Here is a 23,984-nt window from a genome sequence, read left to right on the forward strand (position 1 = left end):
GGCCGAGCGCCAAAGAATTGAAGCCTTTGAACTATGGTGCTGGAGAAGACTCCTGCGAGTCCCTTGGACTGCAAGGCGATCAAACCGGTCAGTCCTAGAGGAGATCAACCCTGACTGCTCTTTAGAAGGCCAGATCCTGAAGCTAAAACTCAAATCCTTTGGCCACCTCATGAGAAGGAAGGACTCACTGGAGAAGAGCCTCATGCTGGGAAAGATGGAGGGCAAGAGAAGAAGGGGACGACAGAGAAGGAGGTGGCTGGATGGAGACTCTGAAGCAGGAGGTGTGAGCTTCAATGGACTCCAGAAGATGGTAGAGGACAGGAAGGCCTGGAGGAACGTTGTCCATGGGGTCGCGATGGGTCAGACACGACTTCGCAGCTAACAACAACAACATTTTAATATATTTATGGATTAGCAAGGAAGTAAGTTCCTCTTTACCTCCTGTGGCAGAGGCCCACCCCAGAGGCCCACCCTAACCCCAGAGTCAATCCCAGGGGACAAAATCTGTATTATGAGAAAAGATAAAAACCTCTCGACCTATCAAACAATTCACAATTCAACCAGGCAGATACGCCCCTTTCCCCCCCATAGCTCGGTCTACAGTCATTTCAGCTCACAGATTCTCCCACGGTAGCCAGGATTCAACACTGCAAGATTCTACACACACACAAAACACGCATAAACACAAACACACACGCCTATATACGTAGCCCTTACAACACTTCGCTTAGATCCTCCAAGCGGCGGTCCGGCAGGAACGGGCCGGGGTCCCCAGCCGAGCCCACCCCTCCGTCCAGAAAGGCGCTGCTCCGCCCAGAGCCCGGCCGGCCCGAGCCTCCCCCGCGGGATCCAGGCCGAGCCAGCCTCCGCCGCCCCTCCCCTCCCGCCCCCAACGGAGGGAGGGCGCTGGGCTCCAGACCGCCCCCGCCGCGCCCCCGGGGCGGGCGGAGGGGAGGCGGCTCTGCCGGCTGGGCGCCATGGCGGAGCAGGCGGCGGGCGGGGTCCCGGGCGAGCCCCCCGGCGGGGCGGCGGCGACCCCCGGCGGCTCCCCGTTGCGCGGCTGCCCCCGCCCGTCCTGCCGCCGCCTGCGCGCCGTGGAGCCGGTGCTGCTGCTGGCCACGCTGGCGCTGGCGCTGCAAGCCCCGCTCGGCACGCAGCTGCTCTGGGACCGGCTGGGCGCCCGCAACGGCTCCGGCCCCGGTCCGGCAGGAGAGCCCCGCGGCGGCGGCGGCGGCTGCCCCAACCACACCGGCACCGGCCAGCAGGTGGGTTCCGCGGGGCCTCCGGCCCCCCTGCCCGGCCTCGGCGCTCGCAAGGCAGGGAACCGGCCCGTTTCCAGATCCGCCCGGGTAGACTGCGCCCGGACACGGAGCTCTCCTGCCGGGGTCTCGCTGCCGCGCCGCGAGGGATAAAGGCGGGCCAGGCGTGGGAGGGTGACTGTTCCCCGAGCCGGGTACCCTTCCCCGTCCAGCCCGAGGTTGGGTGGGGGAGAAATGGGGGTGAAAAACGGCTGTCTTGCCGGTTACTCCGAGGTCAGCCCTGCAGGTCGGCCCTCTTTTCTCTCTGCTACAGATTTCTAGTCTGCTCACTTGTCTGGAATGGCGTGGGGTTTCCTGCTTAAGCAGGGGGGTTAGACTAGAAGACCTCCAAGGTCCCTTCCAGCTCTTGTTATTCTCCTGCTTAAAATAAAAGACGAAGCTCTGATGTGGCCAGTAGTGCAGAGGCTCCCCCTCCCTCCCTCCCTTGCTCCCTCCCAGGGCTTGGCTGCTGTTTGAAAGTCTTTGGGGCTTATCAGCCCCCACAAGAATGGAACCTCCATGCTCAGAGGCAAGCTATCTGGGCAGGATTTATACAACATATTTGACTAGACCAGTGAAGCTTGTTTTAGGTGGTTTTGAGGAGTCTTTTAGGCAGTGCCGGGCAAACTGTGTCAGACACCAGGGAGGGAAACAAAAAGAGACGTCAGCGACTCCTTTGTTACAAACAATGCCGGCTTATATGTTGGCCTGATGGCTGGGTTGCTTCAGCATCTCGGATTCTGCCCTGGTTCCCAGTCAAAATTGTCCCTCCACTCACTTGTGAGTTTCTTTTCCAGGCTCTTTGGAATCTGCAGGTTTGATCACAAAAAAGGTGTTGAGAAATTGTCTTTCTGTTCCAAAAGGGGTTCAGAACATCTTGTACTTTGATGCTATCTTGCCCAAACCTTCTTTCAGGGTTTCTTCCACAGGGAAACTTTTTCTTAACCCCTCATTGCCCTGTTTTCAGCTTTTCCTGTAATGTGTTCCTCTTTTCATGCTTTTGAATTATTCTTTATATAAAAAAACAAAAAAAACCCCACTTTAACCTAAGTCATTCATTCACCACGATCATTTACAGGAGGACACCTGGTTGTTGTTGTTGTTATTGTTGTTGTTTTTATTATTATCATAAAACTTTTGTTCATAAAACATGAAACTCAGTCAGCTGAACACTCAAATTGACTGGCGCTGATGGTTGACAGGGGTTGCTGCCGGCATCCTAGGTATCAACCAGGTACCTCCTTAAAACGTAAGATGTTCTGAGTAGCGCAGATTTTTGTAGCTTTGCTGGAGTTATTGCAGGAAGCTGCAGTTTCTTGATGCATTTTGCCAAGTTTTTGGACATAGTTCCCAGTGCCCCGATGACAATGGGTATCACCGTTACACGTTTCATCCATAATCGCGCAGTTTCGATGGCCAGGTCGCGGTATTTCGTAATTTTTCCCAGTTCTTTTTCTTCGACTCTGGCATCTCCTGGTATAGCCATATTACTCAGCTGTACGCTTCGGTTATCTACGACTGAGATATCTGGCATGTTGTGTTCCAAATGGCGATCTTGTTGTTGTTAGCTGCAAAGTCGTGTCCGACCCATCGCGACCCTATGGACAACGTTCCTCCAGGCCTTCCCACAAGATGTTCACCCTCTCATTCTCGACAGCTTTTTCCACCCTATGTTCCCATGACTTTTCGGACACAGGCAAGTCATATTTTTTATACAATGCCCAGTGGATTAGTTTAGCAACTCACTCATGTCTTGCTTTGTAATCATTTTGGGCGATTTTGCTGCACTCACATATTAAATGTGAAACAGTTTCAACTTTGTCACTGCAAAGTCGGCAATTTTGATTTGTCAGTAGATTTTTGTATCTTCGCTTTCATGGCATTAGTTTGTAGTGCTTGTTCTTGAGCAGCCAGTATTAAGCCTTCCGTTTCTTTCTTGATGGTTCCCATCTTAAGCCATGCCCATGTCAAGTTGTTATCACATTTTCCTTCAATGTTTTTCAAATGCTGTCCATGAACAGCTTTGGTTTTCCATCTATTTAATCTGTCATCCAACTGGTTTTCCTTATATTCTGCCTTTGTCTGTGTTACTTTTATAATGCTCTCTGTTTTCACAGCCTGCAGCAATTTTTCTGTACTTTGATTTCCCTTCTGGCGGAGCTCCAGGTGGAGTGGATTTCCAAGAATTGGGGGTGGGTGGGTTTCTCCTTAAAGCCTGCAGGAGCCACTGTGGTGATTGTCCAAGGCTGTTCCTGAGCTGTTGTGCTAGAGAGAGGAGGGTTGTTGCCAGGGTGGGTGTGATATGCTGAGATTGTTATCTCTCGTGTTCCTTTCCATTCCTCCGTGGCTCTGAGATTATTGCTCCCTCCCTCCTTCCCTCCCTCCTTCACGTGCTTACATGTTAAGCAACCAGATAAGGACTCCCAATCAAATCATACACACACACACCCCACACACACCGCCTCAGTTGCAACCTTTGTGGAGTTGTGTGTCCTGATAACTCCCTTAATGGAGCATCTGCTTGCATCCAGTGTCCTCTGTTTCATGGACAAGTCCAGATGTGGGGTTCTATCCAAAGCAGGGCGGGGGGTCCACCTTGGCTACTTTAAGACCAGAATGATCATAATGAATGAAGAGATGATGGGCTTTTATTTAGACGCAGCGTTTCCCAACTTTGGGAACTTTAGAGCAAAGAGCTGGTAATATCCTGACAAAGGTTAAAATGAAAACTCTCTGCCTTGAAAGGGATGCAACATTAGAAGCAGTGGGAGGCCTGGGTCTCCAAACCTGGCAACTTTAAGACTGGTGGACTCCAACTGCCAGAATTCCTCAGCTGGATAAGGAATTCTGGGAATTGAAGTCCACAGAGTTGCCAGGTGTTGAGGCCTCTGTATTGGACCTCTGTGTTTCCTTGTGCGCCCTCCCTCTGGGCCTGTGGCGGCTTCAGGGACCTTTCTGCACCCCTCTTTCCTGGACCCAGAAGGATAACCAGGCCTGGTGCTTTTGGGGCAGCCCGGAGTCCTCGGGGGCAACTGCTAGGGCCACCTTCCCACCGCGCTCTCCCTGCTTGAGCAGGGGGTCAGGCTAGAAGACCTCCAAGGCCCCTTTTTCTACCTTTCCAGGAGCTGGAGACGCTGGTGGCCCACTGGAACCTCTACCTCAACCTGGCCGGCTTCTTTGTGGGCCTCTTCTCGGTGACCCTCTTCGGCCCCTGGAGCGACAGCGTGGGACGCCGGCCGGTGCTGATCCTGCCCACGCTGGGCATGGCCCTACAGGCCGCTGTCTACCTGGTGGTCATGTACGCTGAGCTGCCCGTGGGGTACCTGCTGGTGGGCCGGGTGCTGAGCGGCCTCTCTGGCGACTACAACCTGGTGCTCGCCGGCTGCTTCGCCTACGTGGCCGACGTCAGCGACCGGACAGCCCGTACGTTCCGGGTGGCCGTCCTGGAGGCCTGCCTGGGCTTGGCAGGCATGGTGGCGAGCGTGCTGGGTGGGCAGTGGCGCAAGGCGCAGGGCTACGTGGCGCCCTTCTGGCTGGTCTTCGCGGCCAGCCTGGCCGCGGCCCTCTACACGGCCATCGTCCTGCAGGAGTCGGTGCTGCAGAGGCAGCCGCGGCGCCTCCTCACGCTGCGCCATTACGCGACGGTGTATCGGCTGTACGCCAGCCCTGCCCGGGGCCAGGCCTGGCGTCAACTGCTTCTCTACTCGCTGGCCTTCTTCGTGGTGGTGACGGTGCACTTTGGAGCCCGGGAGATCCTGGTGCTGTACGAGCTGGGCCCTCCGCTCTGCTGGTCCTCGGAGCTGATTGGCTACGGCTCGGCGGCCCACTACCTGGCCTACCTGAGCAGCCTGGCGGGGCTGCGGCTGCTGCAGAGGTGCCTGCCGGACGCCTGGGTGGCCCAGCTGGGCCTGCTGTCCAACGCGCTGGGGCTGGTGACCGTGGCGCTGGCCGGGACGACGGCCCTGATGTTCACAGGTGAGGCTGGGGGAGAGCAGGCTGTTGGGGGGGGGGGGTCTGGTAGCCTCTCCCCCGAAGGACTCTTGGGAGACCTGCATGTTGTTGGTTTTCTCTTTCTCTTTCTCTTTCTCTTTCTTTCCTTCCTTCCTTCCTTCCTTCTTTCCTTCTCTTTTCTCTTTCTCTCTTCCTTCCTTCCTCCCTTTCTTTTTCTCTTTCCTTCCTTCCTTCCTTCCTTCCTTCCTTCCTTCCCTTTTCTCCTCGTTCTCTCTTCCTTCCTTCCTCCCTTTCTTTTTCTCTTTCCTTCCTTCCTTTCTCTTTCTTTCCTTCTCTCTTTTCTCCTCTTTCTCTCTTCCTTCCTCCCTCCCTCTCTTTCTTTCTTCATTCCTTCCTTCCTTTCTTTTCTTTTCTTTTCTTTCTTTGTTCATTTCCATTTATTTATTTATGAAATTTATGAGCCCCCCCCATCTCATATCCAATGACTGGATGGCTTACAGCATAAAAACATGAAAAAACATTAAAATCAATAATTATAGAAACACAGTGGATAAAATCATTAATTAATATAACTAATAACTAATTAAATACTTATTATAAAATTACTATTACATAATAATGAAATAATCAACAGCAGATGGGAAAGGAAGGGGCCGGCCCCCCCAAGGGGGCTTTGCAGGGTCCAGGGGCCACAGAGGACCCAAAGCTTTGTGCCAAGCAGTCTGTTGGCAGCACAACCTCACCCAGCACCCACCCAGATGGCCCAGGGCAGCCGGCCTGCTCACGGTGCCAGGTTTTGCTGCTGTGTCGGGGGGGGCTCCCCTCCCCCACGGGGGCTACCCCAGGCCCTACTCAGCAGTCCTGCTTGTTAGGCATATGGTGATAGCCTACATATTTGGGTTGAAAATATATAAACTATGATGTTGTGACTTTAAGATGTTAATTGGCCAATGGGTGTGTAAGTGTTCTCATGGCCACAAGAGGGAGCTAGGAACGTAGCTTCTTTCTCTCTGAATTCACTGCTCTCTCTACTATTACTGTTTTGCTGTACTGTTGGTTTACTACTGTGATAAACCTGAACTGTGTATTTGACCTGTGGACCGGTAAGAAGACTTTGTATTTGGAATACTCCTTGGACTGTTACTATTGTGTATGACCTGGACTGTTTTGTTTTTTTTTGACCGTGCATTTTTGTTTTTACACCACCTCAAAAGTAAAATACTTTCTGTTTTCACAACTCAGTGTACTCTTGTGGTTACTGTGTGACTCTTATTCCTCTCAGTACCCTTCCTTGTTTGTGCAACTCTTTGCTAGCACAAGGAGACCCCTGCACAACAATTCCTAACACTGCTGCCTCACTGGCGTCTTCCTCACAGGTTACGGGCTCCTGTTCCTCTCCATGACGGTCACCCCCGTCATCCGCTCCAAGCTCTCCAAATCAGTTGGCGAGAACGAGCAAGGTAGGGCGGAAGGGGGTGGGCGGCTCTGCCCCTCCCCACACCCCCGTCTCCCCCTGTGCCTCCCCACTTTGGTGCTCCAAGGGTTGGGGGGCACTGCTTGACACCCCCCCTTCCCTGTCTCCCTCCTCCATCAGGGGCCCTCTTTGCCGCCGTGGCCTGCGTGGAGGGGCTGTGCTCCCTAGTGGCCACGGGTGTCTTCAGCTCCCTCTTCCCGGCCTGCCTGTCCTTCATGAAGGGCTTCCCCTTCCTCTTCGGAGCCGTCCTCCTCCTCGTCCCGGCTGCTGTCATTGGGTGAGTCTGCCTAGGGGACCCGATGGGGCGGGTTGGGGTTCCTAGCTCCGGTGGTTCTTGACTGGGGATGATGGAGTCTGGAGTCCCCCCCTTGAGGGAACGGCTGATCCACAGCTCTCTTAGACTCGGTTTTTCTTCCATGGAGCTGTCTTAAATTTCCTTTTAAAGCTGGCTGCTGTTTTCCAGTCCAGTGATGGGGAGTTCCAGGGGTTAACGCTGCGTCTTGGCTGCAGGTTTTGGCCAAAAAATGCAGCCGACGGCCAGTCCAGGACGAAAAGCGCTTTCCCCAACTTCCTGTTTTAAGAAAGGAAGGGAGAAAAACTTGCTTCCTCCAAGCATCTCAGATGTCCCCCCCCCATTTTTCTCACAGGAGCCCCCCCGAAGACCCTCTGGGTCCCCCTCTCCCCGTCTCTTCCTGCTCTCCAAACAGGGCCATACAGTACAGGCAGTCCTCAACTTACGACCACTCACTTAGTTCAGATTTATGACGGATCCGCTTTGGGTCCTGGGGCTGAACTCGGAGTGCTCGGCAACACAACCAGGTTTGCAGATGTTTGTAGCAACCTGCGTTCATGTCACACCGAGACTGGACAGTCACTTGTCTGAGATGGTCGAGGTTCTCCTGCTCAAGCAGGGGGCTGGACTAGAAGACCTCCAAGGTCCCTTCCAGCTCTATTTTATTCTATTCCATTCATTATTCTATTTTATTTTATTCTATTCTATTCCATTCATTATTCTATTCTATTCTATTCCATTCATTATTCTATTCTATTCTATTCGTTATTCTGTTCCATTCCATTCATTATTCTATTCTATTCTATTCCATTCATTATTCTATTCTATTCTATTCATTATTCTATTTTATTTTATTCTATTCTATTCCATTCATTATTCTATTCTATTCTATTCTATTCTATTCATTATTCTATTCCATTCCATTCATTATTCTATTCTATTCTATTCTATTCATTATTCTATTCCATTCCATTCATTATTCTATTCTATTCTATTCCATTCATTATTCTATTCTATTCTATTCATTATTCTATTCCATTCCATTCATTATTCTATTCTATTCTATTCTATTCCATTCATTATTCTATTCTATTCCATTCCATTCATTATTCTATTCTATTCTATTCTATTCTATTCTATTCTATTCTATTCTATTCTATTCTATTCTATTCTATTCTATTCTATTCTATTCTATTCTATTCTATTCATTATTCTGTTCTATGCTATTCTGTTCCATTCATTATTCTATTAACTATTCTATTCTATTCCATTCCATTCTCACTCTATTCTAGACTTCATTACTCTACTTAAGGTAAAGGTAAAGGTTCCCCCGCACATGCGTGCTAGTCGTTTCCAACTCTAGGGGCCGGTGCTCATCTCCGTTTCAAAGCCGAAGAGCCAGCGCTTGTCCGAGGATGTCTTTGTGGTCATGTGGCCGGCATGACTAGACGCCAAAGGCGCACGGAACGCTGTTCCCTTCCCACCGGAGTGGTCCCTATTTTTCTACTCGCATTTTTACGTGCTTTCAAACTGCTAGGTTGGCAGAAGCTGGGACGAGTAACAGGCGCTCACTCTGTTACGCGGGACTCGGGATTTATTTTATTTATTATTTGGATTTATATACCGCCCCTCTCCCGAAGGACTCGGGGCGGTGTACAGGGCAATTAAAACACTATATACAACACATAATATACAAAAATTAAAATAAATTAAACCAAGTAGCCCTAAACCATAAAACACGTTCTAAAATTTAAAATTTGGAATTTAAAATCTAAAATCCCAGTTCCTCAGTCCAGGCCGGCAAGTTCAAATAGCCAAGTCTTCAGGTCGCGGCAGAAAGAGCGAAGGTCGGGAGCCATCCGGAGCTCCACAGGCAGCTGATTCCAGAGGGCAGGCGCGCCCACAGAGAATGCTCTCCCCCTGGGGGCCGCCAGTCGACATTCCCTGACCGACGGCACCCTGAGGAGGCCCTCTCTGTGGGAGCACACGGGACGATGGGAAGTTGACGCCGGCAAAAGGTTGACCCGCCAAACTGCCAACAATCTGATCGACAAGCTCAGCGTCCTAACCCACTGAGCCACCACGTCCCTTTACTCCCTTTTGCTCACGTGACCCTCAGGATGCTGCAACGGCCGTAAGTGTGAAAAACGGTCGCCAGTTTTTTCAGTGCTGTTGTAACTTCGGTCACTAAACGAATGCTTATCAGCAAGGGACTGCCCATACAAGTTTTGCCCAATAGCAGCAGGCCTGGTTTTCAGCAAAACTGCCCATTCACTTAACTACCGTTGCAAAAAAGGTTAAAAAAATATTATTTTAAATCAATTTTTCAACCATTGCAACTTAAAATGGCAACAGGGAGGCTCGGTCGTATGTCGAGGACTAGCCAAGCAGGCCTGGTGCGGTAGGAGGGCTTCTCTGGCAGGCCCGGCTCCGCAGACCCCTTACGGGCTGGCTGTCTCTCTCCTTCCAGGGGCATAGAGATCCAGGACGGCACCGCCAGATACTGGCGTTTTGGTGAGGCTCCCGGGCCGCAGCAGGAGGCTGAGCCATCGCCCCAAGACGAGTGACGCCATCGACCCTCCTGGGCACAGAGGACCTGCGTTCTCCAGGCGCAGATCGATCATGATCGTCTGCATCCACGATAGATGAGGGTTCAGGACTTGGAGCTGTGTGAATGCAGAGATGTCATCTTGTGTCTAAACCAGGGCTCTTCCAATTTGGCTCTTCTAGGACTTGTGGACTTCAAGTCCCAGAATTCCTCAGCCAGGCATGCGTGCCTGGCTGAGGAATTCTGGGACTTGAAGTCCACAAGTCCTAGAAGCGCCAAGTTGGAAGAGCCCTGGTCGAAATCGATGAGACCAGGGGTGCCCACTGCTCTTCCGCCTGGCATGCCTCCTGACAGGGTCCCGCACGTGGCACAGTGGGATGCTGTGGGGTCTTCAGACCTGGCCCTGCCAAGACTCTTCCTGGCGTGAGGCTGCCAGGACAGAAGCAGGGGGCTGAGAAGGGGGGAACGACCGCTGGGCACCGGTCCTCACCCCACTGGGACTGCTGAGGCCTGCCGTCTCCCCTGCCAGCCCACCCGCAGCTCTCCCTAGGGTCCCAGGGACAATAAAAAGGAAAGCGAAGCGACCTTCTGGGGTCTCTTGGTGCCCCTTGAGGATGGGCAGAGGGCTCAGCCTGTGTGGTAGGAAAGGATGCCCCATGGAGTGGCATGGCACACCTGGCCCACATTTTGTTCCAGTTCCACTCCTGGGCTGCCCATGTCCTCTTTCGCCAAAGGGCTGTGCTTGTGTGTACACTTTGGAGTAACTCCTGGCAACCTAGTGGGGCAGCTCCTGCAATTTCTCGGCAAGACTTTCAGGGTTGACCCCCCCCCCCTTTCCTAGAGCTGAGAGAAGGACTGGCTGAAGGTGGTCCAGCTGGCTCTTGTCTAAGGCAGGACCGGAACTCACATCTTCCGGTTTCTAATAAAGGAGAATCTTTGTAGCTCTGGGTTGAAACAAGGGGTTCTTGGTACTCTCCGAGCTTGGTGGCTTTCTTGCAGATGCTTCATTACCCAACTAGGGAACGTCATCACTGCAAGGAGGAGTTGTTGTCGTTACAGGGTCCCTGAGGCTGGCTGTTTTCTTGCAGACGTTTCATGACCCAACTAGGGAACGTCATCAGTGCTGGGAGGGGTTTGTGGAGAGGAGGAGGATGGGAGGGACTAGGAAGGGGAGGAGGAAGAGGAGGAAGACTGTGGGGTCCTTGGTGCTCTCCGAGCTTGGTTTTTTTCTTGCAGACGTTTCATGACCCAACTAGGGAACGTCATCAGAGCTGGTGGGGATGGGGGCCGAGAGCAAATGCCTCTCCCTACTAGTGCTGGTGATGTTGCCTAGTTTGGAAATGAAACGTCTGCAAGAAAAGCACCCAGCTCAGAGGACACGAAGGACGCCTCGCTCTGGTTTCCAGCCTGGCAACTGAACCATCCCAATATCCGTCTCAGCTTTCGAAGCGGGGAGGAGGAGAGCTGCAGAGCCGGAGTGTCTGGCGAGCGGCTTTGCCTCTGGGCTGCTGGGCGACCTTAGCAGGCCAGCAGCTTTGACAAGCCCGTTTTTTCCATTTGTATCCCAAATAAATTGAATTTGGGGTGCTCCTACTCCCCAAAGGGCACCGAGAACAGCAGTGCCATTACTGTGGAGCAGCACAAAACATATTTGCCTCCCCCCCCCGGGCCCTCGGGGTGGAAAGAGGCAGAGAAGCCATTGGATTTGGGGGCTCCCAGTCATTCTGCAACAGCCCCCCACCCCGCGCCCCCCAGATCCAGAGCGTTAAGGCTGGGAAATGAGCAGACCGACCATTTGCAAGAATCCCTTTTTAAAAGTTTTATAAAAGCTTTTCTTTCCCTGCACGAGGAAGAGATCAGAGCAAACACACACCCCCGGCCCCCTCGTACCCGGCCATTCTGGGCAAGAGCTGCCCTTCTCGAACACAAGTCCTGTGCCAGCTTCCCCTGGCATCCGCTTTCGGGGGCGTCCTGGGCTGTGAGGCACATGCTCAAGAGGAACGGTCTCGCTGCACCTGGCGGGATCGGAGAAGACGGCCGGGGCAGGAGGCACAGGCAGCGACATCACTGGGGGGGGCATGTAGGGTGTTCTGGGGGTTTGGCCTCCCCCCATGCCCCCCCAGTCTCCCCTCAAGCCAAAGTAGCAGGAATTGGGAGGAGGGCTTTTCACACTAAGGAAGCCGGCCATGGCACAGAGACCCCCTCGGAGCATCCCAGCCAAAGAAACGTGGAAGCTGCCGTCACCTCTGGAAGCGGCAAAGCCACGACTCCCACTTGGGGGGGAGCACAGGGGGCTGCTGGGGGAAGGAGGCATGGCGGGGGGGGGGAACGAGCCCTTCCTTTGGCCCCTTCTGGGCTCCTGGACGGTCACTCCATCTGCAGACCCACCAACTGCCCATTGGATGAGTCTCATCAAAACCTGAGCCTCCCTTTCAGGGGCCACATGTGGCACCCCCAGTACGTGGTCAGGCTGAGAGGGGTGGCACTGACGCCCCCCCTCCCCAGAACAGGCCCTCAACCTGTGGCAGGCACCAGGTGGGGACGTCCAAGCCCTTGCTCTGGCCGGCTGTAGGTCCTAAGCAGTGGGGGGGGGGCCTTGCAAGGCAGCGCTGTGGGAGGGCCAGGCGGAAGGGCTGGGCCAGGACCACCTGCGGGGGGGGGACTCCAGGGACATGCTGGCAAGGCTTTGCTGCTGATGGGGGGGGGGAGAAGCCCGCAAGGTGCTTTTTCTCCAAAAGGCAACTGAGTTTCTTGGCTTTTTTCCTTTAAAAGTGCTTCGCTCCTCGTCCTGGAAGCGGAAGGAAGGAAGGAAGGAAGGAAGGAAGGAAGGAAGGAAGGAAGGAAGGAGATCGAGGATGGAAGAAAGGGAAATGGGAAGGAAGGAGGGAGGGATGGAGGAAGCAAGGAAAATATGATGGAAGGAAAATAGGGAGGAAGAAAAGGAAATGGGAGGGAGGGAGGGAGGGAGGGAGGAAGAAGGAACTCTGAAGAACCGAAGAATCTTCTTGGGTGAGAAGCGAAACGTTTTCAAGGAAAAACCAGTTGCCCTTTGGGGAAAAATACACCCCTTTGGGACCAGCGTGAGACCTGGATGGTGGGGGGGAAGGACCCGTCCCCACCACAAGGCCCCCCCCTCATGGCAGCCCCTGCCTGGATGGCTCTTCCAGATCCCCCACCCCTGCCCCAAAGCCCTGTGGGGAGATCCAGTGGTTTTTTTTATTATTTTAATCCCATTTATATCCCGCCCTTCTCCGAAGACTCAGGGCGGCTTACAATCTAAGAAGCACAAACCAATGTGCTTAGCAGTAGCCTTCATCCTATGTATATGCCTGCTTATTAGGGCTTTCGCCCCCACCCCCCACAAGCGGCATTATTACAAAGTCAGCTTAATTGCCCCCAACAATCTGGGTCCTCATTTTACCTACCTCGGAAGGATGGGAGGCTGAGTCAACCTTGAGCCTGGTGGGACTCGAACCTGCACTAATTGCAGGCAGCTGGTGTTACTTAAGGAGGCATTAGCCCACTGCTCCACCAAGGCTCCAGTGTTGGTGGCAGGATCCACCGAGGGGGCCTGGGGGGTGGATTTGGGGGCCCTGGGCTTCAGCCTCTGACCCCCAGGGGGGCCCCAGGAGGGAGGGGCAGCAATGCAAGAGGAGCCAGCCCCGAGGCAGCCGGGGGGTGGGGGGTGGGAATCCCTCCGTCTGTGCCCCTAGCTCTGCTCCAGGGGGGCCCCACACTCCAGGCTGTTGTCCGACCCGGCGGAGGAGTCCTCGGAGGAACGTCCCTGCAGAAAGCGGATCAGCTTCTCGATGGTGGCCTCCTGGTACTCATGGGACCACCTGGAGGGGGGAGACAAGCGCAGGGAGGGCAGGCTTGGGGGGCGGGCGGGGGAGGGGAAACTCAGCCTGGCTCTGGAGGCTTCGGCCCCCAAATTGCACGGTTCATTCAGTGACCATTCCAAGTTGCAACGGCTCTGAGAAAAGGAGCTACGACCGTTTTTCACACTTACGACCATAGCAGGAACCCCCCCCCCAAGGTCACCTGACCAAAACTCAGCCACTTAGCAACCAACTCGTATTTACGACGGCCAGAGCATCCTGGGTTCAGGCAATCCCCTTTTGCGACCTCCTGACAGGCAAAGTCGATGGGGAAGCCAGATTCGCTTAACAACCGAACAGCAGAATAACAGAGTTGGAAGGGACCTTGGAGGTCTTCTAGTCCAACCCCCCCCCCCCCGCTCAGGCAGGGAGCTGCAGTGATTCACTGCAGTGATTTGCTTAACCACTGTGGCAAGGAGGTTACAAAGTGGGGCAAAACTCACTTTGGAACCGTCTCGCTTAGCCACAGAAGTGTGGTTGCAACCCGAGGACTGCCTGCACGAAGCCAGCAACATCTCTGGGCAGAACCTGCCGTGGCTTCTCTCGTGGCCTGGGGATCCCTGCCCTCCACTGCTCCGTGCCCAGTGGTGCACGGGGTGGTGGCCCGATGGGATGGGGAAGGCCTCACCCCCTCCCCTCCACTTCTCCCCCCCTCCGCACTCACTTGATCCCGTTGAACTTCAGGATGGCCCTCATGTCCTCCGGAAGCTCCTCTGGGTCGGGCCACTCAAAGTGGTCGGTCACCGGGATGATGTTTTTCCTGCAGCTCAGGGCGGTGGCTATTTCCTGCAAGGGCAGCCTTCTCAAGCCCCTCCTGGAGGCCCCCTTCCAGACCCCCCCCGAGCCCCCTCCTGCCGCCACCCCAGCAGCTGGGTCCCCTTGCAGGGCTCCCAGAGTGGCCGCATCCGGACAGCCCTCCTGGTGGCTGCCTAAGGTCCCTTCCCCTCCCCCTCACCTTGTGCACCCAGTCTTTGCAGGCCGCGTCCCCCTTGCAGCGGTCCAGCGCCTGGACCGAGAGGACCAGCACGAAATTTCGGGCACTTATCACGCTCTGGGTCAGCTTGTCCTCAAATTTCCCGGCCTCCAGCTTTTCCACGTCGAGGAAGACGCTGAATCCGTGCAGCTGGAGGTGGACCTTCAGGAGGCTGTGGGGGAGAGCAGTGGGGGGGGGTTATTTTAGGGAGACCCTTTGTTTGCTTTCCCCCTGGCAGGTCCAACCCCTGGTGCTCCCTGGGGTGGGTGGTAAGAGGGATGGGAGAGACCTTGCAGGGCTTCTAGTCCAGAGGTCCCCAACCTTAAGGGCACAAGGGACCAGATGTGTGGAGAGAGCGTTTTTCCGTGGACCAGAAGGGACGTGGCTTTGTGTGCTGCCTACGGATGGGGCTTTCCTTGTTTGTGCGGACCGGTACTGGTCCAAGGACCAGGGGTTGGGGACCCCTATTCTAGTCCAACCCCTATGCAAGCAGGAGACCCTAGACCAGGGGTCTTCAAACCTGGCCCTTTTATGACTTGTGCACTTCAACTCCCAGAATTCCTCAGCCAGGCAGTTGAAGTCCACAAGTCATAAAAGGGCCAAGTTTGAAGACCCCTGCCCTAAACTACATCAGACAAATGGTTGTCCAATCTCTTCTTGAAAGCCTCCAATGATGGAGCACCCCAACTTCTGTTCCACTGATTCATTGCTCTGTCAGGAAGTTTCTCCTTAATTCCAGGTTGCTTCTCTCCTTGATTAGTTTCCATCCGTTGCTTCTTCTGCCTTCTGGTGCTTTGGAGAATAATTTAACCCCCTCTTTTTTGTGGCAGCCCCTCAAATGTTGGAAGTCTGCTATCACGTGCCCCCTAGTCCTTCTTTTCATTAAACTAGACATACCCAATTCCAGCAATTGTTCTTTGTATATTTCAGCCTCCAGTCTTCTCTGCACTCTTTCTAGGCCAGGGGGTCTTCAAACTTGGCCCTTGGGTGATTTGTGGACTTGAACTCCCAGAATTCCTCAGCCAGGCAGCTGAAGTCCACAAGTCATCCAAGGGCCAAGTTTGAAGACCCCCTGGCCTAGAGCCTCAGCATCTTGTTTTATGTTGTGGCGACCACAACGGGATGCAATATTCCGAGTGTAGCGCTGAGGATGTTCCCTAGTTTGGCAATGAAACGTCTGCGAGAAAGCCACCCAGCTCAGAGAGCACCAAGGATCCCTCGTTTCAACCCTGAACTACAGATAACCCCCTTGATTAGATCCAGTCCCACATTATATCGAGGTTTTATTTATTTATTTATTTTATTTTATTACATTTATATACCGCCCTTTCCCTGAGGACTCAGGGCGGTTTACAGGGAATTAAAAACCACAATACAAAAGTTAAAACCAGTTTAAAAAAGATTAAACTTAACTCTGTGCAAATAAAAGCCCAGTTAAAATAAATTAATCCTCAGCCTGGGCCAGAGAGCTCAAAGAGCCAGGTCTTCAGGCCCCGGCGGAATGAACGGAGGTCGGGGGCAGTCCTCAGCTCCACTGGCAGCTGGTTCCAGAGGGCAGGCGCCCCCACTGAGAAGGCCCTATCCCTGGGCGTTACCCGCCGGCAATCTCTTACCGGTGGGACCCTGAGCAGACCCTCCCTGTGGGAGCGCACTGGACGAAGGGCACTTGATGCTGGCAGCAGGTGTTCCCTCAAATACCCCGGACCCAAGCCATGTAGGGCTTTATAGGTAATGACCAGCACCTTGAATTTCACCCGGAGGGCAACCAGAAGCCAATGCAGCTCGCGGAGTAGAGGGGTTACATGGGAGTATCGGGAGACCCCCATTACAACTCGCGCGGCCGCATTCTGCACCAGTTGAAGCTCCGAGTGGTCCTCAAGGGCAGCCCCATGTAGAGAGCGTTGCAGTAGTCCAAACGGGAGGTCACGAGCGCATGAGTAACTGTGCGTAGGGCATCTCGGTCCAGATAGGGACGCAACTGGCGCACCAGGCGAACCTGGGCAAAAGCCCCCCTGGTCACGGCTCCTATGTGGTCTTCAAAATTGAGTCGTGAATCCAGGAGGACGCCCAAGTTGCGAGCCCTATCAACGGGGGGTAACACCTCACCCCCCATCGTTAGAGATGGAATAGTCTGGTTGACCCGAGATGCCGATATGCACAGCCACTCAGTCTTGGCGGGATTGAGACGAAGCCTGTTTCTCCCCATCCAGACCTGGACCGCCTCCAGGCACCGGGACATCACGGCGAGGGCATCACTGGGTTGGTTCGGGGTGGAAAGAAAAAGTTGGGTATCATCAGCGTACTGGTGATACCCCACCCCGAAACCACGAATGATCTCGCCCAGCGGCTTCATATAGATGTTGAACAGGAGGGGCGAGAGAACCAACCCCTGAGGAACTCCACAAATGAGAGGCCTCGGGGCGGATCTCTGCCCTCCCGCCAACACCGACTGCGAGCGGCCCAGGAGATAGGAGAACCACCGTAAAACGGTGCCTCCCACTCCCAACCCCCTGAGACGCCGCAGCAGGATACCATGGTCGATGGTATCGAAAGCCGCTGAGAGATCTAATAGGACCAGGACAGAGGAGCAACCCCTGTCCCTAGCCCTCCAGAGATCATTCACCAGCGCGACCAATGCCGTCTCCGTGCTGTGTCCGGGTCTGAAACCCGATTGGTACGGGTCCAGATAATCAGTTTCCTCCAGGAACAGAGGAAGCTGATGCGCCACCACACTCTCAACAACCTTCGCCAAAAAGCGAAGGTTGGAGACTGGACGATAGTTATTTAAAACAGCCGGGTCCAAAGCAGGCTTCTTGAGGAGGGGTCTCACCACCGCCTCCTTCAAGGCGGCAGGGAAGGCACCCTCCTTCAAAGAAGCAGTTATTACTGCATGGAACCAGCCTCGTGTCCCCTCCCGGGCCGCATAAGCTAGCCAGGAGGGGCACGGATCCAACAAACAGGTGGTGGTGCTCAGTCTTCCCATGATCCTGTCCACATCATCAGGGGAAACAGGGTCGAACTCAGTCCAGATAACATGCTCAAGACCGCCCGATTCCTCCACATCAGACTCTGCCCAGTCAGAGTCCAGACCGGTCCGGATCTGAGCGATTTTGTCCGCCAGATGATGACTAAACTTCTCGGCTCGTCCCCGCAAGGGTAACGGCGGCTGACTGGAAACACCGAGAGGGCCAGGGGTCTTCCAAGAAGAGTCCGCTCCCTTCAGGGGGGCTTCTTTGGGCTTTTTTTGACAAGGAACAAAGACTTCTGCCAAGGAAAAGTCACACGCAGGACCCCCACCCGAGGCACACCTGGTGCACGTCCCTTGGGACCTCAGGCTGCTTTCTGGGGTGCCTCAGCCTGCCTGCCCCCCAGGAGACACTTCAGGGTGGGGGCTGACCTCATCTCACAGAACGGCACCGCCTGTGGGGCGAGGGTCCCACCCAGGGAGCCCCTCCCCCCATACCTGGCCAGCTGGGATCCGGTGCGCCGTCGGTAGCTGATGAAGACATCCGTACCCTCCAAGGTGGACTTCCGGCTGTTGCATGGCAGAGGCGAGTGAAGCATCTCTGGGCGGGGCAAGGAAGGAAGCACAAAGGGCTGGGTGGGGCCCTTCCAGCCCCCCCCTCCCCGAAAGGCAGGCTGGGTAAGCCAGAGACACCACCACCCCCAGCTGCGCCTCCCCCAAAAGCCAAGAACAATTGGGGATGTTCAGCTGAAGCTTGACCAGAATCAGGGGTAGCAACCTGGGCCCTTTTATGACTGGTGGACTTCAACTCCCAGAATTCCCGAGCCAGCATGGGGGAACGATGGCCCCTTCATGACTGGTGGACTTCAACTCCCAGAATTCCTGAGCCAGCCTGGCTCAGGTTGGAAACCTCTCCCTTTCCCCTCAGCATGGCTGGCTCAGGAATTCTGGGAGTTGAAGTCCACCAGTCATAAAAGAGCCGAGGTTGCCCACCCCAGGACCAGATGCACCTGGGGACTGAGGCCAGCCTATGGTCAGAATTAATCCATGGGAGGGGGCTCAATTGGGACTCCTCCTCCAGCCCCCCCAGGCCCCTCCCTCCCTCCCCCAGATCTGAGGATCAGGGAAGAGGCAGTCGCCCTTGGAGTTACGTAGGTCTTGGGAGAGGCCAGCCCCCCCTCTTCCCCACCCACCCCGGAATCTGGGCCAGCTGCGTGTATCTTGACTGAACCGGAGTGGGGGCGGCCAGTGGGGGATCCCTCCCCGCTTACCCCGCGCAGCAGAGAGGATGCGGACGCGGTGGAAGCCCAGGCCGATGCGACAGTCGTCCTGCAGCTGCTGCTCCGTCACACGGTGGAGGACGTGGCGGTCGATGCCGCAGCTGACCAGGTTGTAGGTGTACTGGCGGAATTTGGGGTCCACCCCGGCCAGCCAGTCGGCCAGGTTGCTGCGGTCGCAGGTGGAGTAGTTGGCGTAGGTCTTCAGCTCCGTCAGCTCCCGGAAGAACCTGGGGGGGGAGGGGCAGTTTGGTCTGGTCTAGTCTAGTCTCGCTTTAGCCACGAAAGCCGGCTGGGTGACTTTGGCCCAGGAGACAGGGAGTTCTGGTCTGGAGGCCCCCCCTACCCCCCCCAGAGAGGCCGGAGCAGGGCAGGCAACGGGTGCCGCTAATTTGAATGCCTGAATATTAAGTATAGCGGGTGTTATAGAAATGGGATAAAAGATAAATTCCCTTTGTCCAGCCCCCCCCGTGCTTCGCCCTCCCTCTCTCCCCCTCCTCTCCCACGGCCGGTCTGGGCGGGCTTCACAGGTGCCTGAGAAAACCTGCGTAGAAATCCAAACTTAAGGTATTGGAGGGGGACGGGAGGTCCTCCCCCCCCATCTCCAGCCGTCTCCTCACCGCTTGCGGGAGATGCTGGAGCTCATGGCCAGATCGGCCAGCAGGTCCTCCTCCGTCAGCCTCAGCAGCAGGTCGCCATCCACCTGGTGCTCCTGTAGAGGCAGGTGGAACCTCAGCCTTTGGGCCGGGCTGGCCAGGGGGCCCCTCCCTCCCTCCTTCCCTCTTTCTTTCCTTTCTTTCCTTCCCTCCCTTCCCTCCCCCCTTTCTTTTTCTTTCTTTTCTTTCTTTCCTTCCTTCCTTCCTTCCTTCCTTCCTTCCTTCCTTCCCTCCCTCCCTCCTTCCTTCCTTCCTTCCTTTCTCTTCCTCTCTTTCTATGGCCACCCCTCTAATTAGGCCAGATGGCAAACAGGTACAGCAACAAAGGACAAAGGCACCCCTCCCCCCCCAGGCTGAGGCCCCTGTAAAGTCCGAGCACTCGTGTATCCCCCCTGCCCAACCACAGCAGAGCTCCATTAGCATCCTGCCCCCCATTCCGTTCTCTATTCCATGGCCATGACATGAGCCAGAGCTGGAAGCCCCCCCCCTGAGTGCTAGCCAATAAGCCACCCGGCCATCCTTTGCCTATTGCTCTTGGGCGGGGCTCCCCCTCCGCCACCCCCACCCCTGCTCCCCCCCACCAGACTCCTACCAGGAAGCGGGGACAATACTTGACGAAGCCGATCTGCTGCAGCCACTTCTGCACTTCGGGGGTCTTCCAGTTGGGCACTGTGGGCAGGAGCCGCCGTGGCACTTCCTCGCCCATGGTGCTCAGCGCCCTCTTGGCCAGCATGGAGGTGGTACCATTGGCCGAGTAGCAGACGACCCTCTTCAGGCTCTGGATGGCACCAATCTCCGCAAAGATCTGGCAACACCAGGTCAGCTCTCACAAGGCACCCTGTGGCAGCTGCCCCGACCGGCACCCACCCCGGTGGGCTGGGTCCCGGTGCTGGGGAGGGGGCTGCTGTGCCATCGCAAGCAAGCTGAGAAGTTGGGCAACGGAAGGGCGCCACGTTGGGGAAGGCAAGATCTGGCTGAGTCAGAAAGGAGGGGGTCCCAGGCTGGGCTCATGCCAGGACCCCCCGTCTCCGGGTCTCCAGGCCCGAAACTTTGGGGCAGCCTCCTCCTCAGAGGCACTGGGAAGATTGTTCCCCCCCCAGTGAGCTTTGGAGCTGGTGGTGGGGAGGGGTGACAAAGAGGGGGGGTCTGTTCTCTTGGCACTGCAGGGGCTCTTGTCTCTTTTCACCCAATCCTTGCCTGGGGGGGGGAAGCAGTGGCTTCTCCTGCCCCAAGCCCTGGAGGGAGGCAGCGGGCCCGCCAGTCCCCCCCCACACACACACACCTTGGTCTTCTTCTGGCGGGCTTTAATGGCGGCCTCCACGCAGAGGTAGAAGGCGGCGATGCACTGGGCCTCCAGGCGGCAGCTGTCCAGCAGGGGCACCAGGCACTGCAGGTCGTCGGCCGTCCGGCCCTGGCTGTTGTCGTTGCTGCCCAGCCAGCTGTGGGCGAAGCGGCCCGGGTCAAGGGTGGCAATGAAGGGCTCCACCAGGGCCAGCGTGCCCGAGTTCTCCACCTCCTTCTCGATCTCCTTGTTGGTGGCCAGCACGGCGACGGCCAGGCAGGCCTGGAACTGGACCAGCTCATCCTCCTTGGAGAAGGCCAGCGGGAAGAGCCACTCGGCCGCCTTCTTCTCCACCATGCGCCGCTGGTTGGCCTGCCCGCCGTACATGGCGCAGTTGGCCAGGGCCGCAGCGCAGTGGCGGAGCACCACCGGGTCGCTCCAGCGGCACCAGAAGAGGATGGCATCCAGGCCGCCGTGGTCAATCAGCTGGAGAGAGGTCTCCTCCGAGTGCTTGAACATGTGCTCCAGGATGCCCGAAGTGCTGCGGGCCAGAGGGAGGCTCTCCCGCTCCTTGGCCAGGTCCAGGACCACCCCCAGGCCGATCCGAGCCACCCGGTTCCTGCCGGGCAAGCAGAGGGCAGTGAGCAGCGGCATCGGAGCTGGGAGCCCAGGAAGCCACAGAAGGGGATGGGGGACGGGGGGGGCACCAGCCTGGGGTGGCGCAGGGATCGATTCACTCTGGCAAGAAAGGTGGCAAACTGGAGCAAAACTCACTTAACAAACGTCTCTCTTAGCCACAGAGGTTTTACGCCCAGTTATGGTCATAAGTCAAGGACTAGCTAGTCGGCAGGAGGGAAGGAGGGGGGGCTGCTTCCTGGAGGGCAAAGAGGCAGCTGAGCTGGGCACGTCTGGTGGGCTGGAAGGGAACAAGGAAGACCTCCGTAGCGGTTCACGGAGTATATCTGAGTTACCTTGAGGTAAAATGGGTGGCCTATAAATTTTATAAATACATAGATATCTACAGTTGCTTTAGTCTGGCGAGATTCTGTCTGTGGGCCGAACAATAAAGCTTCATTCCTGTTCTGTTCTGTGTTTTATTCTATTCTATATTCTGTAATATTCTATTCTATTCTTATTCTCTTCTATTCTGTATTTTATTCTATCTTGTTTTCTATTCTGTTCTATTCTATATTCTATTCTATTATTATTCTATTCTGTATTCTATTCTATTTTCTATTCTATTCTGTTCTGTTCTATTCTATTCCATATATTCTATTCTATTCTATTCTATTCTATTCTATTCTATTCTATTCTATTCTATTCTATTCCTATTCCTATTCCTATTCCATTCCATTCCATTCCATTGCAGTACAAAGGTTTAGTGCTCAAGCCGCTAAATAAGAATCTAGTCAGCTAAATTTCAGTACTAAATTGGCGTCAAGAGTCAATGGAATTCTGGAGAGGTTGGACTTGAATTGTTTGTGGCCACGTAAGGACTCTTAAGCTGATGACATGTTTAACTCTGACCCCCCACCCCGCCTGCTCTTCTCCTGCGTCTACTTCACAAGCAGCCCTATGCAGTTTGCAATCAACGTTCGGACACAATCAATTTCCGGATATGTCCTCCCTCACCGGCTTGGCCACTTGCCCACACGGGAGGCCTGCAACCCTCAGCATCTCCTCCTCACGTGGAATCGGAGTACCAGGATGTTAGTCTGCCTCTCCCCTTAATGCTGCCTAAGCCCTACCTTGACACACACACACACACACACCCCAGCTCAGACCCAGCCTCCTTTCTCCAACTACTAGCCCTTGTGAAGGGTCCCCCTCCCCCCTGGAGAAGGCTGGGAGGAGGCCAAGAACAAGGAGGTGCTCTGCTGTCTCTCTGAATGAGTCACAGCCCGGGGAGAGGTGGGGGGATTTTAAGCTGGCTGGACCCCAAGTCGCTGGACACAAGGCAATGTACCGAAAATAACAGAAGAACAGTCGCAAGGGCCCTTGGAGGTCTTCCAGTCCAGCCCCTTCCTCAAGCTGGAGGCCCTCTACCCTTTCAGGCAAATGGCTGTCCAGCCTCCTCTGGAAAAGCTCCACCCACAACTTCCGATCCCTTCTTCCCCCTGCCGGGAAATTTCTCTTACTGTTAGGCTACGTAAAAGTAACTAAGGCAGGAGCATCCGCAGCGGGCAAAAAAGGCCAGGCGGGGAGAAGCAGAAGCCTCGCCGCCCAAACGCCGCAGGCGAAAGAGGGACGCCGGAGGCAGCAGGGACGAGCAACGAGGGCGGCTTTGCAGCCGGTGGACTCCCACTCCCAGAATAAGCCCCCCCCGCCCCCGCCAGGCTGCAATCCAGCGGGACGGCCCCGCCTCCCTCGAAAGTCCCATCGGCGGCCCGGGGCGACCCTGACCCCGCTTCGGAGCTCCCGGGCAGGGGCCGCGCTCCTCCTCCGCCTCCTCCCCCCCGGACGCCCCCGGGGTGCCCGAGGCGGGGGTCCCGCGCGGGGGGGGGGCGCCTCCGGGCGCGCTCACCGGTTCTCGGCCACCAGCACCTGCTCCAGCAGCTGCGCCGCGCGGCTCCGGCTCTCCGGCTCGGCGCCGCGCAGCAGGTCGAGCAGCAGGTCGAGGCCGCCCTCCAGGCGCAGCGCGTCGCACAGCCCCTTGGCCACCTCGCGCCCCACGGCCGGCAGCCGCCAGGCCTCCCCCACCAGCGCCAGGAGGGCGCCCAGCCGCGCCTGCAGGTCGCCCGGCCCGGCCGCTTGTTTGGCGGCCGAGACGGCCTGGTGCAGCTCGGGCAGGCTCCGCTCCAGGGCCGCCTGCACGGCCGAGCCCAGCCCGGGCGGGAGGTCGGGGCCGGCGGCGCCCAGCCCCTCCGCCCACCAGCCCGCGCCGCCCGCCGCGCCCGCCGCCTCCGGCATGGCCGGCCGGCACAGCTGGTAGGCCGAGAGCAGCAGGCTCAGCACCATGGGCTTCCGGGCGCGGCGGGGCGGGGATGCCGGGAGCGCAGCCGGGCTTCGGCCGCCGGGCTCTGCCTGCCGTCGCCGCGGGCTGCGGAGGATGCTCGCCCGGCCGCCGCTGCCATCCCGCCGCCGCCGCCTCGCCTCCCTCCCGTGACGTCACCCGGGCCCCGCCCCGGCGCGCGCCCGCAGGCGAGAGCGCGCCGCGACCACCCCCCGCCCCGCCTGCCGGGCGCGCGATCCTGGCTGGGACGGGGCGGGCGCGGAAGGAAGGCGGCGGGAGCCCCCCCCCATGTGGGCCCCGGGGCCCCGCCCGTCCCCGCCGGGAGGGTCCTTTCGGCTTTGCGCGTTTCATTCATTCGTTCGCTTCATTGATATGCCGCCCATCCCGGGTCCGAGGCGACTCTGAAGGGGTGTAATAAACAGCTATAACAATTATAA

General features: G+C 56.2%; 2 protein-coding genes across 2 annotated transcripts; one reads left to right on the forward strand and one right to left on the reverse strand.

Annotated features, from left to right (window-relative positions):
• Window positions 1–977: 977 nt before the first annotated feature.
• Window positions 978–10,482, forward strand: SLC46A1 (solute carrier family 46 member 1; the record flags this gene model as incomplete). The annotated part of the gene is made up of 5 exons (XM_081330726.1): window positions 978–1,265; window positions 4,421–5,273; window positions 6,626–6,709; window positions 6,844–7,000; window positions 9,486–10,482. The coding sequence occupies 5 exons, from the start codon at window positions 978–980 to the stop codon at window positions 9,580–9,582; spliced, it is 1,479 nt and encodes a 492-aa protein (XP_081186852.1). The 3' UTR covers window positions 9,583–10,482.
• A 2,625-nt stretch (window positions 10,483–13,107) lies between these two features.
• On the reverse strand, window positions 13,108–23,659 carry SARM1 (sterile alpha and TIR motif containing 1). Its single transcript, XM_081315446.1, has 9 exons — window positions 23,119–23,659; window positions 20,595–21,213; window positions 19,905–20,117; window positions 19,277–19,368; window positions 18,651–18,886; window positions 17,878–17,980; window positions 14,397–14,586; window positions 14,106–14,227; window positions 13,108–13,402 (listed from the first exon to the last, which is right to left on the reverse strand). Exons 1-9 carry the CDS (start codon window positions 23,550–23,552, stop codon window positions 13,273–13,275), a joined length of 2,139 nt encoding a protein of 712 aa, XP_081171572.1. The 5' UTR covers window positions 23,553–23,659; the 3' UTR covers window positions 13,108–13,272.
• Between the last annotated feature and the right edge of the window lie 325 nt (window positions 23,660–23,984).

Source organism: Vipera berus (assembly GCF_964194415.1).
Source record: "Vipera berus genome assembly, chromosome: 1".
Lineage (NCBI taxonomy): Eukaryota > Metazoa > Chordata > Lepidosauria > Squamata > Viperidae > Vipera > Vipera berus.

Coding starts and splice junctions, on each gene's coding strand:
- SARM1 (XM_081315446.1), bottom strand. CDS start 23,552: ATGGTGCTGAGCCTGCTGCTCTCGGCCTACCAGCTGTGCCGGCCGGCC. Junction 21,214..23,118: donor GTGCTGGTGGCCGAGAACCG/GTGAGCGCGCCC, acceptor CTTGCCCGGCAG/GAACCGGGTGGCTCGGATCG. Junction 13,403..14,105: donor CTGAAGTTCAACGGGATCAA/GTGAGTGCGGAG, acceptor TCCCCCCTCCAG/GTGGTCCCATGAGTACCAGG.